General features: G+C 44.6%; 1 protein-coding gene across 8 annotated transcripts in view; it reads right to left on the bottom strand.

Moving 5' to 3' along the window:
• The window catches only part of LOC119161817 (DNA (cytosine-5)-methyltransferase 3A), a 222,955-nt gene extending 206,305 nt beyond the window's left edge, over nt 1-16,650 (bottom strand). For 3 of the 8 annotated variants that reach the window (XR_012887656.1, XM_075880506.1, XM_075880507.1), the window contains exon 1: nt 16,278-16,648. Coding sequence is in view for 5 of the 8 variants with exons in the window: in XM_075880506.1 (XP_075736621.1) it covers nt 16,278-16,370 (93 nt within the window). In the remaining 3 variants the exon portion in view is untranslated. Of the gene's footprint in view, nt 1-16,277 lie in introns of all 8 variants that reach the window. The other 5 variants (XR_012887655.1, XR_012887654.1, XM_075880503.1 and 2 more) reach the window with 3 other exon arrangements.
• Nucleotides 16,651-16,971: the final 321 nt, after the last annotated feature.

Here is a 16,971-nt window from a genome sequence, read left to right as displayed (position 1 = left end):
ATTACGTATTCTGCAATTATAGTTTATGCGCTATATTTTGCTATATAGAGTGCTTTTTACTCATTTTGAGTGTTTACCTCATCTTAATTATGGAGAGTGGCTACTCTTACCTTTGTTCAGCATCACATCGCTGTTCAAGGCTATGCCGAAACGCGCCCCAAGGTCAAGTATGATGTACAGAAATTATCAATGGACTGGTCGGTCTCCCTCCAAATAAATAATACCTCTGCACATCCCTTTTGCGAACGTCGGCGTGCAGTTGGGGTCAGGAAATGGTGCAAAACGAACCTCAAAATATTTATTGTAACTGCCAGCAGTTGCTGTTTTGAAAATGGAGAATTTTATACCTGGTACATTATCTCCACAGCAGTGTACTGGTTGTCTTGGTCGCGGTTCACTCCTAAAATTGGAATATGAGAACTGTACCTAATTTTCAAAACAGTGAGCAAATGTCGATGACATACGCTCTCTTGCTGACTTCGATTGATTGATTGATTGATATGTGGTTTAACGTTCGAAAACCGCCATATGATTATGAGAGACTCCGTAGTGGAGGGCTCCGGAAATTTAAACCATCTGGGGTTTTTAATGTCCACCCAATCTGAACACAAGGGCCTACAATTCCGCCTTCATTGGAAATGCAGCCGCCGAAGCCCGGATTCAAACACAGCCGAGTACCTTAGCCATTACACCACCATGGCAGGGCTCTCCTGCTGACTTCTGCGCCTGACTTCTGACTTATGTACTTGTTGTTCATCATCAAATTACGCAACTACTAATTAAACATCGACCAATCGACTTTCAATTTTAATCTTTTTAGGGGCGAAGCTCCTTAGGGCGTGGGCTGTGCGTCCCCTGTATGTAGCCATCTCCAATTTAGTTCTTGCAGTGTTCACTAGATGGCGGTACCGTCCCCTGTATGTAGCCACCTCTTGTTTAGTTCTTGCAGTGTTCACTAGATGGCGGTACCGTCTCCTGTATGTAGCTACGACGCACTACTACGACGCACAAACTACGACGCACTAGGCGTGGAACATGTAGTCACTAATCTTTTAAAGGGTATCTATAAAGGTAACAAGGTAGTTATAAAGTGGGAAAAACAGGTATCCAAGCCTGCAGAGGTAAAACGGGGGCTTAGGCAGGGGTGTCCCTTGTCACCCTTATTATTCATGATGTACCTACAAGGATTAGAGGCAAAATTAGAGGGAAGTGGACTGAGCTTCAACCTCTCTTTAGTCAAACAAGGAAAACTTATTGATCAGGCACTACCAGCATTAATGTACGCAGATGATATAGTGCTAATGGCCAACAACAACGAAGATTGGCAGAGATTGATGGACATCTGCGGTAATGAGGGAGATAGGTTAGATTTTAGATTCAGTAAGGAAAAATCAGCAGTCATGATTTTCAATGACAACGAAGGTAGTGAGCTTAGAATACAGGAGGTCACGATAGAGATAACAGATAAATACAAATATCTGGGCGTGTGGATAAGCAATGGGACCGAGTATCTGAGGGAACACGAAATATACGTGACGACTAAAGGTAACAGGAATTCAGCAGTCATGAAAAATAGGGCACTGTGGAATTACAATAGGTATGATGTTGTGAGAGGAATATGGAAAGGGGTCATGGTTCCTGGGCTGACGTTCGGCAATGCGGTCTTGTGCATGAGATCAGAAGTTCAAGCAAGATTAGAAATTAAGCAACGTGGAATAGGTAGGCTTGCTTTAGGAGCTCACGGGAATACACCAAATCAGGGAGTACAAGGTGATATGGGATGGACATCATTTGAGGGCAGGGAAGCTAGCAGCAAGATAAAATTTGAGAAGCGATTGAGAGAAATGGGGGAAGAGCGTTGGGCTAGGAAGGTTTTCAGCTACTTGTACATGAAGAATGTCGATACAAAATGGAGGAAGCGAACCAGGAAGTTGACTGGTAAATACTAAAACAGCAGGTGGCCAAACCAAAAAGAACTATCGGTTAAGAAGAAAGTGAAGGAAACGGAGACTGACATGTGGAGAATGGGCATGATTAAGAAGTCCGCACTAGAGATCTATCGAACTTTTAAGCAGGAAATTGCCAAGGAAAGGATCTATGATAATACTCGGGGTAGTTCTCTACTGTTTGAGGCCAGAACGGGAGTACTGCGAACCAAGACATATCGGGCCAAATACGAAGGGGTAGACACAGTATGCAGTGCGTGTGGAGAGGAAGAAGAAACTGCCGAACACTTGATAATGTTCTGTAAAGGGCTTCACCCTATAGTTCAGGATGATGGCGCAGAGTTTTTCAAAGCACTGGGGTTTAGGGACCGGGAGGGCAAAATAAACTTTAAGCGGGTAGACTTAACCAGAAGGAGGTTATCTGATTGGTGGCTAAAGTCAAGACACGGGTGAAAATTAAACTCTTTACTGCAAAGTACGAATCCTAAAACTCACTTTTTAAGGAAAAAAAATAAATATAGTTTTTGGTTCATTAGGTGTTACGGCTTGGTGGCGCTAGCCACCGCCCGATCTAAAGGGTACAGCCATATCCATCCATCCATCCATGTAGCCACCTCTCGTTTAGTTCTGGTAGTGTTTACTAGATGGTGGTACTTGTAGCTGATGATGAAAAGATGCAAGATGTTATAAACTAGAAAGCGGTACTTGTAGTTGATGAAAGACGCGAGATCTTATAAAATAGGAATGATGTCACATGTGGCGCGTGTCATTGGTTGAAGGCAATCGTTCGATTTAGAGCGGCGACGTACGCTAGGGGGAGCGATGTAATAAAATCGAGTGGGCAAAAAGTACAGAGGATTCATGGTTTACCAGGTTTACCTCCGGAGCTTCGCCCACTCATCATCAATCACTTCGTGGATATGGCGGCACTTTTTTTTTCTATCTCGTGGCCTTCGGTTTGTTTCTTTTTTGCAATTCTTTCATAAATTATCAGTTCAACTTGTTTTGTAGATCTTGAGCCTCAAAATACATAGGTCAGTGTTTCAGTAAGCTGTCGCACGTGCACTAGTACTCTTTAATGCTAAACACAGTGTCATAACTCGACAACTAATGAACGGAAAGTTGTTTGTACTCTTTTAATGAAGTCAAAAGAGTAACATAGGACGGCACATCCCAGTTTATGCCCAATGCGGAAATATGTTTGATATCTCTAATCAAGCGTGCCAAATAGCACTGGAAAATATTTCCGTCCCAGACCATCTTGTGGTAAAACGGCCATCACAAGACAGCAGGATGAAACTACGACGCACAAATGCCACGGCATGCAGGTGACGGTGAACGTGACGCCGGCGCCGGGCGCCCAGCTGGCGTGGCGACGGCAGGGGAGGGGGTTTCTTTTTTTTTCGCGCTCGTGCTTGTAGCTTAACGGTTCTGCGTAAGTTGATGCCGGCTCCTATAGCGCCTGGCTGGCACGACAGAGAGGGTGGCCCTTCCCTTTTTTCTTTTTTTGCCGACTTGCGCTTGTTCTTACCAGCTCTTTGCGTGACTTCCGCGCCACGCGGATGTCACGGTTTTTTTTTACTGCTGGGCTCCCTATTGACAGAATTTTAGTCAGTACGTAGGGGTGCGCCGCGTATGGGCCGTTCATTATCCGGCCCCTGACTGAGAGTGTGGGAGCGGAAGCTCACTGATTTTGGTACATCATTCGTAGAAGTTACCAAGCATATGCCTATTCAACACATTTGAACACATTTCTTTGAACTTCAGCATACTCTACTGATGCTCCCAAAACTCACGCTTCAGTTTTCTATGCAGCAGTCGGCCCACGTTTTACAGATGCTGATACTCTTCATCCTAACGCAAACATCTTCACAGCAGAAGCTTATGCGATACCGCAGTCGTAAAACCCATAAAACAACAAAGTTTGCAAAGCGCAGTAATATACATGTACTCCCTGGGTGTGACGAAATCCCTCAAAACTCTGAAAAGACATACAAGTCACGATTCTACTCTTGCTCTATTCAATTCTGTGCACAGTCTACGCTCTCAAAAAACGTGTTGTTGTGTGCTGGGTGCCGGGCACCACGAGATAAAAGGAGACGTGTTGGTGGACCAGCTAGCCATATCCGCTGAAGAAACCACTTTCAATACAGAAATAGCTATCACTGTTCTTGATTTAAAACCTTTTTCTCAGAAAAAAGCTGAGAGCCTATTGGCTGAGCACAAGGCATAGCCGCACACAAAACAAACTGCACGTTATCAAGCCGCAGCTTGGTAACTGGCCGCCAGCATCAAAATCACGCCGGACAAAGGTTACACCTACAAGGCTTAGAATCGGACACACCTTTAGTAAGCACTCCTACCTTCTGTTTTGTGGAGACCCACCCACGTGAGAAAAATGTGGTGAATGAGTCACCGTTCTTTCCATTCTCGTGCAGTTCATTGAATTGGACCCTATATAAAACCACTTTTCATTACTGTACCGAGAAAGTATGCTGCTTCACACTTTGATCCGCATTGGCAATGTATCGCTTAACCATTATACATTGTTTGCCGTTTCAGAAGCAGTCGCCAGCGTTCATGTCATAAACACCAGGCTACCAGTAGCACAACTTCTGAAATGAGGTTGTTGCTGCGGTAAAACTTCACAGAAAGCTTCTGCCTTAGTGATTTTAAGCCTGAAAAGCCTTGAGGAGGCATTTGTGCAATTCAAACCTTCACTTGTTCATTACACATACATGTACCACAGTGCACATCACTGCCGTAATTTTATAGTCGATCCACAGACATCGAGCTTGTTTATAGCACGGGATTTTAGGCCTCTTTACAGCCGTAGCGCGACCTGTCAGCGCAAACATTTGTCATCATCACCACTATATAAGAAGCCTGGCACGCTTTGGCCACTCATGGCCCTAGCACCATGAACCTATACACATCATATATGTTAATAGACTTATGTATGAACTTAAGCCTATATAACGCTGATAGTAATGTTTAACATGAGTATATAGCATGTTTTCCTAGTTTATAACTAGAGAAACGCAGGTCGGAAATAAAAGGAGATCTCACAGACTGACTTGATAAATATATTTTGCACTTCGGTTTCTCTCCACCTCAGTAATATTTTCTGCAACACGACTCACTCAGACTCGGCATCATTAGGATTTTCTAAAACAGCAATCACTTGGACTCGAGCTCACCAAAATATTACTCACTCGGTCTCAAAACCTCATCTTGAGTAGACATGAGTAAGTTTGCCCACCTGTAGCCGCAACTAGCCATCAGTGGCTGCTATGTGCACATGTCGCGAGTGTGCCTGCGTTCTTCTTTCTTTTCTTCCACTATAGACACACTTGAATCCGCCGCTCTCACACCGCTCCTAGAGTGACTAAAAAATTTCAGAGAGAGCTACTGCATACGTAGGCTACATACAATCAATACTAGAGGCAACCTAAGCCCTTCCACACTGTCTGACGAATCACTAGCCCGCGCTTAGAGGTGATGGCTGCTCTGCCTTGATGTCGTGCTTACGCTCGATGGATTTTCAGTATTTGTGTGTTTTTTAAGACGAGATTGGAAGTGATGTCTAGTTATCATTGGTCTTGAGTGGACTGCAGGGTGAACGGCATACCTGTGAATTAAATGTGGGATGATTTTTGTCATGTAGACGCCAAATCTCTTCATAGCTTCATCGGTCTTGTTTCGTGTTAAGGCAACACGTCGACACTGGTGAAATCAGTGACGTTGGGCAGGTGGCCCAATCTTGGTGTAATTCACCGCGCTTTCAGCTCTTCCAACGTACGGCAGTGCTTGATAGCATCACTTAGATGCTCTAAACTTTCTTTTGCGGTGAGGAGCTGCTCAACGGTCCCCAGGATCTTTTTCAGAAGACGACCAACCTTGTCTTCATCTGTCATCCAGGTGCCCAGTGCCTTGCACAACTCAAGCACCTCCTCGATATACGTCGGGCAGGTTTCCACGTGGACTTGTGCTCGTCGCATAAGAGTTTACTCGGTACGCTTCTTCTTCGCTGCCCGATCCCCGAAGCACATCTTGGTTTCATCAATGAACTTCCGCTATTACGTTAAGCTTTCTTCATCGTTTTCAAACCATAAGGATGTGGTTCCTTTGAAAAATAGTCTCACATTGTTGAGCTGGCCGCTGCCATCCCAGCCAATAAACCGACTTGCCCGTTGGTAGGAGCTGAGCCATACGTCGACATCTTCCCCAGCTTGGCCGGCGAAGGATGGGGGCTAGATTTGAGGCTGCCACGAAATGCGGGAAGCAGGCGGCTCGTTGTCATTGTTGTGGTCGTGAGACATCATTGCAGGTGGCAGAGCAGCAAGTCGTCGACTTCGGCGATGCTGAACGTATTGGGCCACAGCGATCGATGAGTCTTCGTTCGTCAGTGGCGCCGTTATCGTACCCGACACTTCTCACCAAAAACTGTTACGATGGGGCATGTTTATTCAAGAAAAAAATGGCGAAGGGTAGCCGCGCCGACATAAAGCTGCTTCCAAACAGACCACTTTGTTCTCCTCTTCTTTCCTTCCTTCACACGTTACCGCTTCCGCGTAACAATATGCTCTACCACAGAATCACACCAGTGCTAAAGGCGGAAAAAACGAATCCTAATAAATCCGTCATGTAGAGTGAGTAGTCTGGTCTGCGCATGTAAAACTTTGTGGCAGAAGTGTGAAAACCCATGGTGTCACACCATTTGAATAGCGCAACTTGTTTATGGATGTCAAACTTCGAGCAGTACTATTAATAATTTGTTTCAGCTTATTTCAAGACAAATGAACACATTTCAAGACATTTGGTCTTGAAATGTAGGGCAGATATTACCATGCCAAATTGTGCATTGTTGCAATTTTGTTATGCTGAAAAACATGACAGGAAACAAAAGAATAAAAAGAATGGGCTCATTTTTCTTTGTTAGAAGCAACCTTGCTAAAGTTGAAAAACGTTTAAGGGTGTTATTTCTTCCTATTCTGGCATAAGTATGAAGATATTGAAACAAAAATGAAAACTAAACGACTTTCTGCCGTTAGGTTCAAGCCCTGCAAGATGTGCATCATGAGTGCAATGCTGTGCTACAGCAGCGGTCAAGCTCTCGTCCAATATCAGGTGTATCTGTACATACCGGTGCCTAAAGCAGCTTTTTCTCTTTCTCCTCATGATCTGTATTGCTCATGAAATAAACATTTGTTCTATAAATTTGAACCTTGGACGGTTTGTCAGCACTTCTCGTAGCCTGGATGGCGCGTCTGGAACATTATTTTTGCGTGCTGGCGTGATCTTTGTACTACAATCGAATCCCGCTACAACACAATTGACGAGACGCGTCAAAAAAAGTTGTTGCCGTGGAATATTGTTGTAGCGAAAGTTCATCTGTAGACCACAATATTCGGTGAGGTCTGATTATTATGATTCGTCTGATGGTCCCATCAAGCGCATGCATTGAACTCTCGCAAACTCGGAAGTATCTGGCCGTACACTGGTTAACTTATTCTCTCGCATATAACAGAATCGAAATCTACCGAAAAAATCCAAGCTGGAGTCGGAGCGCGAGTTATACAAGCATTTTGGTGAGAAAGTTGACTTGACGGCTTGGCTTTACTGCAATGCAAAGAAGGCCGTCTTGCGTCAATACGCGCGTAATTTTCTCTTGCTCCCGCGGTTTTCAGACGGGGGTGCCGGTTATATGCCACGGAAGGTTATACAGCAGAAAATACGACATTTAGACGACCCTTCGGGCGTACCGAGAGCACCGCGCTGTGAACGAGCGTGCCGAAGCTTAACTGGAGGCCAACTAAAAACGGCGACTGATAGTGCCGTAGCTCCACACTACCACGGCCGTTAGGGAATGACAGGAAATCCGTAACGCGTCGTGTAGTTTATCGCTTTATTGCCTTTAATCTACGGCTGGGTTAGCTGCGAACCTTCAAGTAGTATTCACTATTGATGAACACGACGATAGCGACTATGGTTTCCTGTGCAGCGCTTGCGGCAAACAGTAGTTCCGTTTGCACTCTGTGCCCGCTGCGTCGGGGCGAGCGCGACTTAAGAACTTCATCGTTGCTATCTTTGTTCGCACAGTTACGGCATAAACATTGGGTTGAGTCAGTGCATGTTGACTGCACGCGTACTTTCGTTATCACCCACGATCACGTTCAAACGACCGCATCTCGCAGCGGTTGTGGCCGAACGCTGTCACGCCGGAACTGCGTGCGCGCTGCTCGCGAGTGCGTCTTCATTACGCCATGCTTGTCATCCACGATCACAGGGCTAGTGATGACAAGTGGTAGTTTGCTTTGAGCACGTCGTAAAAACGTAAGGCGGGAGTTCTCTAATATCGTGATTCTGCCTCGGCACGCACGTGCATAAAAGCAACTGGTAGCATCACGGTGGATGGCCGAGCTGTCGCTGTGCGTCTCAATGGCTATAAATTTAGCGGAATGTGCATGGGGTGGCACAAAGTGTGTCTCTGATGAAGAGACATGGTTTTCGCGGTGTGGCCATTCGCTCATGAGTGGCCGAAAAGTGACCGAGTTTTTAGCGGAATTTCGCGGCGATCCTAGGCTAGTTCGTTTTCCTTATGGGGTAGGGCTCGCGAAAACTTCGTTGGAGCGCTAATATCTAGAAAAAGTATTCGTTGTAACTAGACATCTTTCGCATATTTTTAGAGGCGGCTGACGGGGAATCGAAAATTATCTGGGGCGGAAATTTCATTGTAGCGGACTTCCTTATAGATTAGACTGTATATGGCTGCTCGAAGGGGCTATTGACAGGTGGACACAACATTATTCAAAACTAAATAAAAATGATGCCCAGGAAATTATAGGGGACGTTATTGGAAATTCATGTAACTGTGATGAAAAAAAGTGTGCGAAAGTACTATTTTCAGATGCCAGTTCGAATAAGCCCAAGTGCTACAGGATGCCAGCAGGCAAAAGAAAATTGTGTTCCACACTCCTCGAATGGAGCACAGGCAGTGCTGACTAACGCTCCTATGTTTAAATGTATATATACACCCTATAAAGTGGACAGAAAGATGACCGCCCCGTGGCTCCGTGTTGGAGTATGAGATACGTTATTCGAAGGTTGTAGGTTCGATCCCTACCGGTGGCAAGTGATCTTTTCGCCCACTTTTCGTTCTTCGCATTTACATTACAATTACCTCTAATGACGTTCTGTACACGGCATTTCCTCTCCATTTCTCTCTCTCTCTTTCTTTATACACTTTCCCTGGCATCATTGTCTGTTATTTCTCTTTATTATTGCATTTAACAAAGAAAACAAGCTCTTCAACTTACACTTTTTTCCTTCAAATTACAGCTAATAGTGACAAATGCAAACTAGAAATTATGCTCTGCCATATGCAGCCAAAGAATACACAAACACCCTATTTAAATTGTAGCACTGTATTCAAGAGTTACTACCAAAGCATCATGCACATGTGGCAATCTCCATACTTCGAGAACGAGCCTATCAAACATTTGTTCATCCGCTACTCAAATGCGCATCATCCGTCTGGTCACCTGACCAGGTTTATCGAAATATATCAGCGTACTAAAATCTGTGCGTAGACAGGGAGCACATTTCACCATTTATGACAACCACCGCTATAGTGTGACTACTCCGTTGTCACCACTGGAAAAGTATTTCTTGCCATATCCTTGCCAACAAAATTAATACTAGGTTTTTAGAGCATAACAACCTTCTGTTGCCTTACATCAGATAAAATTATGGCAGATCTACGCTCACTTCTGTGATGCTCATTTTTTTAAATCACATACCTCTTCATGTTAGGTCATCTCATTCATTGCAGCCTTCTAAAAGTTACAAGAAAAACATGCTGTTAAACGACCCTTGTTAATTTATAACAAACTTGTTTTCAGCATCGCATGATTTTTTGTGTTGCTACTTGTGTGTGTTTGTTAGTATTGCACAATATTGTTAGGTAAATATATAATTTCTTCTTCTCAAGTAATAATTGTCCTTCAGGGTATGCACTTTTTTCTTTATTCCCACTTTTAGTTTTAACTGTTTTTCTGTTGCTGTTTTTAAGCATGTAGAAAAAGATTTTTGCTATCAATAAAAACAAAAAAGGAAAAAATTGAACTTTGATTTTAACTTGAACAAACACGAAGACTTCATTACTGCGGTCATCATTGGAACCGCACAGTAAGATAGCCATTTCTCTGCCAATTACATTTGCATAAAATAGTAAACAGCATGGATGTAAACTACATTGCCACGATCAAAACAACATCGCACAGTTTGCAGCCTTCATAACCAATATATCTTTGCTAGTCTTTTCAGCCAAATCTAGGTGTTACACGCATTCACAGTAACACATGCTATCATTCAGTGGAATGCCATCCGTAAAGATTTCTGCATCATGCGACAGTCGCGCAGCCAAAGGGGGGGGGGGGCGGAGGGAGGTTTAAACTTCCCCAAACTCTTTCGCCCAGCACACCCTCTTCCACTTACCCACCTTATTTTTTAGGGGCAAATCTCGTCAAGGCGTCGGTCTGTCCATCCCTTGTATGTATGTATGTATGTATGTATGTATGTATGTATGTATGTATGTATGTATGTATGTATGTATGTATGTATGTATGTATGTATGTATGTATGTATGCATGCATGTATGTATGTATGTATGTATGTATGTATGTATGTATGTATGTATGTATGTATGTATGTATGTATGTATGTATGTATGTATGTATGTATGTATGTATGTATGTATGTATGTATGTATGTATGTATGTTCGTGACCGCCTATAGTTTACCGACCATAAAGAAAATACTGTTGAGAAGTAGCCAATAGGAAATGCAAGATGGTCGTGTACGTGTATCCAGGTGCGCGTTAAAGAACCATAGATTGTCCCACTGTGTCCATCCCATGTTTGCACGCGACCGCCTATAGTTCACCTTTGAAAACTGCCCAGGACTTCATCCTTGCAAACATCACACTATGCCCCATCATCAATCCACCACTTGAACGATCATAGAGCCGTTTTGATGAAGGCGGAACGGAAGCGACGTATAGCTACCACATACGAATAATGAAATTTTTTGTACAAATATCTGCAGTGTTGGTCACGTCTTTGATGATGTTGTAGGCAATATTCGTGGATGATTCACGGTTTAGCAATGAAACGCTCCAGTGCTTCGCCCCACTCATCATCATTCACTCCGTGAATATGCTGTGATTTTTGTCGCTTCGCGCTGGCATGATTTAGGAACGTGCAGGCCAAGAAGAATCTTAGAAAGGCCTACTAAAATATTCGTGATTTAACTTAGGCTGATAAATAAAAAGAAGGTGGTCATAAACCTAAACTGGCATAATGATAAATGCAGTGTGGTCAGCTGTAGTGAACACAAGCTTTATTAAGAAGCAGTGTGGAAAATAGCACAAGAATAAGGAACATAAAGCTGAAAAAATAGACGACAAATTATATAAGTATATATTGATTCGCTTCATCTGTTCATTTCTTTACATTGGCATTACTGGAAAGGCATACCGAGCGATTCCTGCAATTAGCGACACGATGCACGACAAAAATGCACAGAATCGAGAAACATGGGTGAGCATGTGATTGTACATCACTAGGAGCATCATACATGGTAACCATAATTTTTTACAAGAAATAAAAGAAACTCCGTGCAAGCAATCGTTTCCCACAGGAAACAGACATAATACATAGCGGAACACTGTTGATCATATTTTCAATTGACACGACAATCATCCTGCGCATGGCATGTCATAATATATGCCCCATATGTTACCTTAAACTTGTGATAATTGCCACATGCAAACTTGGGTTCTTGCATTGCTGTTCACAACTTTCGTATCCGCGAACCACGTCTGCTAGTGAGAAGTGCCACCGAAAAGCAAGAAGTAGGCAACAGGAGAGAACAGAATCACCCTGCCATGCTGTCAAAGAGATTTTCACCAATATGTCTCATGGAGTTGAACTGAATCTTACAGCTGGATGAAAAGTAGCGCGTACTAATTGATTTGTGGGGTTTAGCGTCCCGAAACCACCATATGATTATGAGTGACGCCGTCGTGAAGGGCTCCGGAAATTTCGACCACCTGGGGTTCTTTAAAATGAGCTCAAGTCTGAGCACACGGGCCTACAACATTTCCGCTTCCATCGGAAATGCAGCCACCGCAGCCGGGATTCGATCCCGCGACCTACGGGTCAGCAGCCGAGTACCTTAGCCACTAAACCACCGCGGCGCGGCATACTGATTTTACTAAAGCTGGTGGTCCAGTGGTTGTGGCTCTCCAATGCTGACCCGCAGCTAGGGAGATCGAATTCCCGTCGTATTTTTGTTTCAGGCGAAAATGTTTGAGGCCCGTGCACGTTAGGTGCATGTTAAAGATCCAAAGTGGTAAAATTTCTGGAGCGTCTCATTACGACATCTATCATAATCATATTTTGGTTTTGGAATGTTAAACTCACTAAATTATTGGTTAACAACTATGTGTTTACTGCTGTTCGGAAAATCTCAATCTAAGATTATCTTCAGTTACCTTTCTTCCTTGAATTTTAACAGCTGGTGTCTATGGTTAATACTATACACACTCATTCAGCTGAAGCCGTCTACGTTCCCAGTAAAAGACAGAGCGAATGTATTCCGGGCGGACTCGTATTTCATGGTGGATGTTCGAAGAGTGATGCCAACAATCTTTTATTTGTTGTTGTAGCTCCTAGGTACATCTTTAGGAATCTGAGCGACGAAAAAGAGCGTTCCGCTTCAGCTGTGCTCACGGGCACAGTTGCCAGAATCTTTAGAGATGGTGCACGTTTGAGGAAAATACCTCTGGGCAAGAGGCAACCACTTGCATCACAGACATGTTCAGCGTTTCACGCTCCTCTCGCTTCCATTTTCCAGCCCGTACTACTAAGTCTCTTTGCAATACCGAAGTCTAGATAATGTTCTAGTACACGTCAGCAAACTTCTCCGCAGTGGGCAGAGTGGCAGATTTAGGAATATTCTATGGCGGAAGAGAAGAAAGCATCTTCAAGGTGTGCCGATGCTATCAAAGCGCTCATCGAACTCGTCTGTTATGTAGTCCAGAAAAGGCCAGAAATACTGGAAGCTTGAAGTGCTCTTCAACGCTAGCCACTGGCATATTACTTCAATAAAGCTGCCTACCTGTGAGCCCCACCGCAATGGTCTAGTGGCTAAGGTACTCGGCTGCTGACCCACAGGTCGCGAGATGGAATCCTGGCTGCGGCGGCTGCATTTCCGATGGAGGCGGAAAAGTTGTAGGCCCGTCTGCTCAGATACGCGTTCACTTTAAAGAACCCCAGGTGGCTGAAATTTCCGGAGCTCTCCACTACGGCGTTTCTCATAATTATAGGGTGGTTTTGGGACGTTAAACCCCACTTATTATAGTCAATCGGCCTACCTGTGACAAGCAGCATCCTCAGTTTCGCCATTGGCCAAGAGTGCACTGAGAGCGGTGTTGCCTTTCGAGAAATAATCACTAAACGTTATACCTTACGGCGTTTTGGCGCGACTATCAAGTCTCATAGAAGGGTGCTGATCGACCCAGGACACGAACTACCAAACTATGAGTGTAGGCAGCGTATTTCAAGTGGGTGATTTCGCATTGCTAGGAAGCAACGAGCTCAGCGATGTTCGGGCAGTGACCCTGTATGCGTGAAACGAGAACTTCAACGACGATACATGTCGGCTGGTAAAGTTTCGCCTTAAACACTATCGCTCGTTTCTCGCCTGGCGGAAAGATTCGCGAATATACATTTCCTCCTCTTCCCTTCAGGCGCTGGTATGGTGGCACTCGCCCAGTATTTTACTCTGCGGCGAGATGTCTCACATTTGTGATTGCGCTCATACGGAAGGCTGGTATAGTTTCTGTCGCGTTCTGATGAAATACGACGAACGTGAATTAACGCGAAGGAGTTTATGGCAGAGAGAAATTCCAGCGAGTTGCATCAGAATTCCCGAAACAGACAACCGACGGGCACGAACGGTGCACAGTATAGAGCGTAAGTAAACTCTTGTTGCATGCGCTGGCCTTCTCGTTGAGTTCACGCATTCCGAGAAATAGATTATGGTGCCCTATGCTCTGAGAAACTCCAGAGTTCATTCCTTCATCATTAGTGAACCGATCACTGAAGATTTTGTTTCGTTCGAGGCTGCTCCTGTTCGCGCCAGTCTAAGCGCTGGAAACATGAATGCATGTACTATGCTGCGCAGTGAAATATCCTGTACAGTTTTGAATCTGTTTACGTTAAGGGAAATGTCGGCTCCACGCTTGCGAACAACAGAATACACCTTGCCGCAACGCTATTATTTCAGGAAGCAGAGTGACGAAAGCAACGAAAAAAAAATCGGGAGCATTACCGGTTTTTGTGCGTATTTTAGTTTTTTTGCGAATATAGGCAGCCAACAAGCTAGTTTCATGTTAGTAGCTATAGTCCGGTTACGCGTGCACTCTCGATTGAGACCAGAAGAACATTTCCCATCAATGATTACCTTGTCCTCGCAGATTGCACGATAAAACCTCTAAGATTGGAGTACTTCATTGCTATCACAAGTCACTGTGCAACTGAAAGTCTGCCCAAAAAATACCGTGTGCAAGTTCGTGTTGCAAACGCGCAGATTATGTCTAAAAAATTACTATTGTGTATCGCAAGCATACTTGGATGCATGCAGTAAAGTAAAAAAAAAAGTTGACTTGAAGCTACCGTTCCATCAGGGCTGCTTGACATACAAATCTTAACATAAAATTCATTCCCATATGCATGCAGTCACAGACATCGACAGTAAGCAATTCACTCAGCAATGTAAGCAAAACTGAAATGTAATTATGAGTGTACAAATACACGCTGCGTATACCTCTCATTCATCGTTCTAAGTGGAACCGTCCTTGGCTTATGAAATGCACTGCGCCCCGAAGATTACGCTTGCTACACTTAACAGAGATTAATGATTAACGATGTCTTCTCTGATTTGGTGGGTCATCGCAATAACTCGTTTTCGAAGACTAGTCCATTCAATGGTGCCACGAAAGGCGATTGCCCCAAACGGTCGCTGTACCGGTCGTTTACTGTATTTTACAGTACTTCTTACAGTACTGCTCCGCCTTCCACTACGGTGTCTCTCATAATCTTATGATGGTGTTGGGACGTTAAACCCCACAAGTCAATCAATCAATCGATCAACAGTACTGCCTCACCACCGTGGTCTAGTGGCGAAGGTGCTCGGCTGCTGCCCCGCAGGCCGTGGGATCGAATCCCAGCGGCGGTGGCTGCATTTGCGATGTTGGCAAAAATACTTCATGTAGGCCCATATGTGCTAAGACTTGGGTGCACATTAAAAAAAAAACCCAGGTGGTCTAAATTTCTAGAGCCTTCCACTACGGCGTCTCTCATATTAATGTGGTCGTTTTGGGACGTTAAACACCCCATATCAATCAATCATTCTTACAGTACTTTTCCTTACTCTATTCACAACCATACACAAGGAAAAAAGGGGGAATCTCGTGACTTCATATACATGTACACCATCTGTTTAAACTACCACCTATAGTCACGTGACAGAAAAAAAGCTTGCGCCTGTGCCACCGCCCTCGGGTCGATGTGACCCCCCCCCCCCCGGAAAAATGTTCTGGCTACACCCTTGTCATGCGACACCTACAGAACCCACTGGAGAGCACGCATTTAGTGAACGATAAGCTGGTGCTGTACAGAAGCACGAACATCCTCGGTCAATAGGCTGCATCTGCTGCGTCTCAGAGGTCACATAATCGTTGCTCGCTTCACGGTGCATTTAGTTGCCAGGGCTCACTGCATGACATAGTGTTCTCTCCTAACATTCAATGCAATATTGTTGAAGACCTTATTCCGCAGAAATTCTGGTGTCGGTGTCGTCGAGCTCACAACTGGTGATGCCGACACAAGCATTGATCATCACTCATATGCCTTTCAGAAACAGCCTCTTGCGAGACATGAAAAATGCTGTTTTTCTGAAAGCACTATTACCTGACATGTAGCTCAAACTCGTGGCCTTGCCTGTGAACGAAAATTCAAGACGCGACATCACTACATAGTCACTCGTCGCGTAGCATTCGTCAACAGTAGCTACGTTGTGTCGACTATTCGACTGCGCTTCTATAGGAAGACTAAATACCAGCGCTACACAATGCTCCTGAGAACGATGTGTGCGGGTTTACGATATGTGCTTATTTACAAATAGCGGGGCAGATGAAAGATCAAACAACCGTTTTTCGCGCATGGTACGAAGGAACAATTATAGAGTACTCTTATTCCTCACCAAACGGGAGTCGTGGTGCAGCTCGGCTCCCTTTCGAACGACTTTCGCCCTCTTTGCTGGTGTTCCAGACGTCCCATCATTCAGTCCTGCCATCTCAGAAAACAATCGACGAAGCTCCGCCTGACGCTGAAACAGTCGTGCTCTTCGACTTTCCACTTCTGACTGTCCGCGGGCTACCAGAGCCAGCCAGAGTGCGCTCGTGTTTCTCGGGCTGCTCCACCCCCCAGTGGCGCACTTGTGGTTGGTGTTTCCTTTTATGGGGTTACATGGTTCTGGTAAACCGCGGGAAGCTTGCAGGACGATTTCGTCGGGAAGCTCTCTGAAAGTTGCTGGGCAGGTTTCGGGCTAGCGACGCAGAAAGATATGATACGCCCTCTCTATCATCTTTGTGAGGACTCAACGGATTGCAGCGCGGGCGCTTGGAGACTGCGCCTTCACTTGTCAATAGGCGTGGTGTTATCTTCTAAAGCCTGTTCCGCCGTGTGAGATGGGGCGATTATGAGTGGCGGCGAATGTTTGATGCTACAGTCCATCGCTTTTCTTATGTTTCCCGTGAAGCTTCCTTCGGTGAACAACGCGTCGAATTGTTATCTGCTAAATGCGTCTTTCAACTGCATCCAAAGTTATGCGCTACACGTTCGTACGCATGCATGGAGACAACTTTAGAATTAGTATTTTCATAGTATTTGTTTCG

This window comes from Rhipicephalus microplus, chromosome X (assembly GCF_043290135.1).
Source record: "Rhipicephalus microplus isolate Deutch F79 chromosome X, USDA_Rmic, whole genome shotgun sequence".
Lineage (NCBI taxonomy): Eukaryota > Metazoa > Arthropoda > Arachnida > Ixodida > Ixodidae > Rhipicephalus > Rhipicephalus microplus.
Note: the sequence above shows the minus strand (reverse complement) of the source record. Positions and strands in the feature narration are given on the sequence as shown.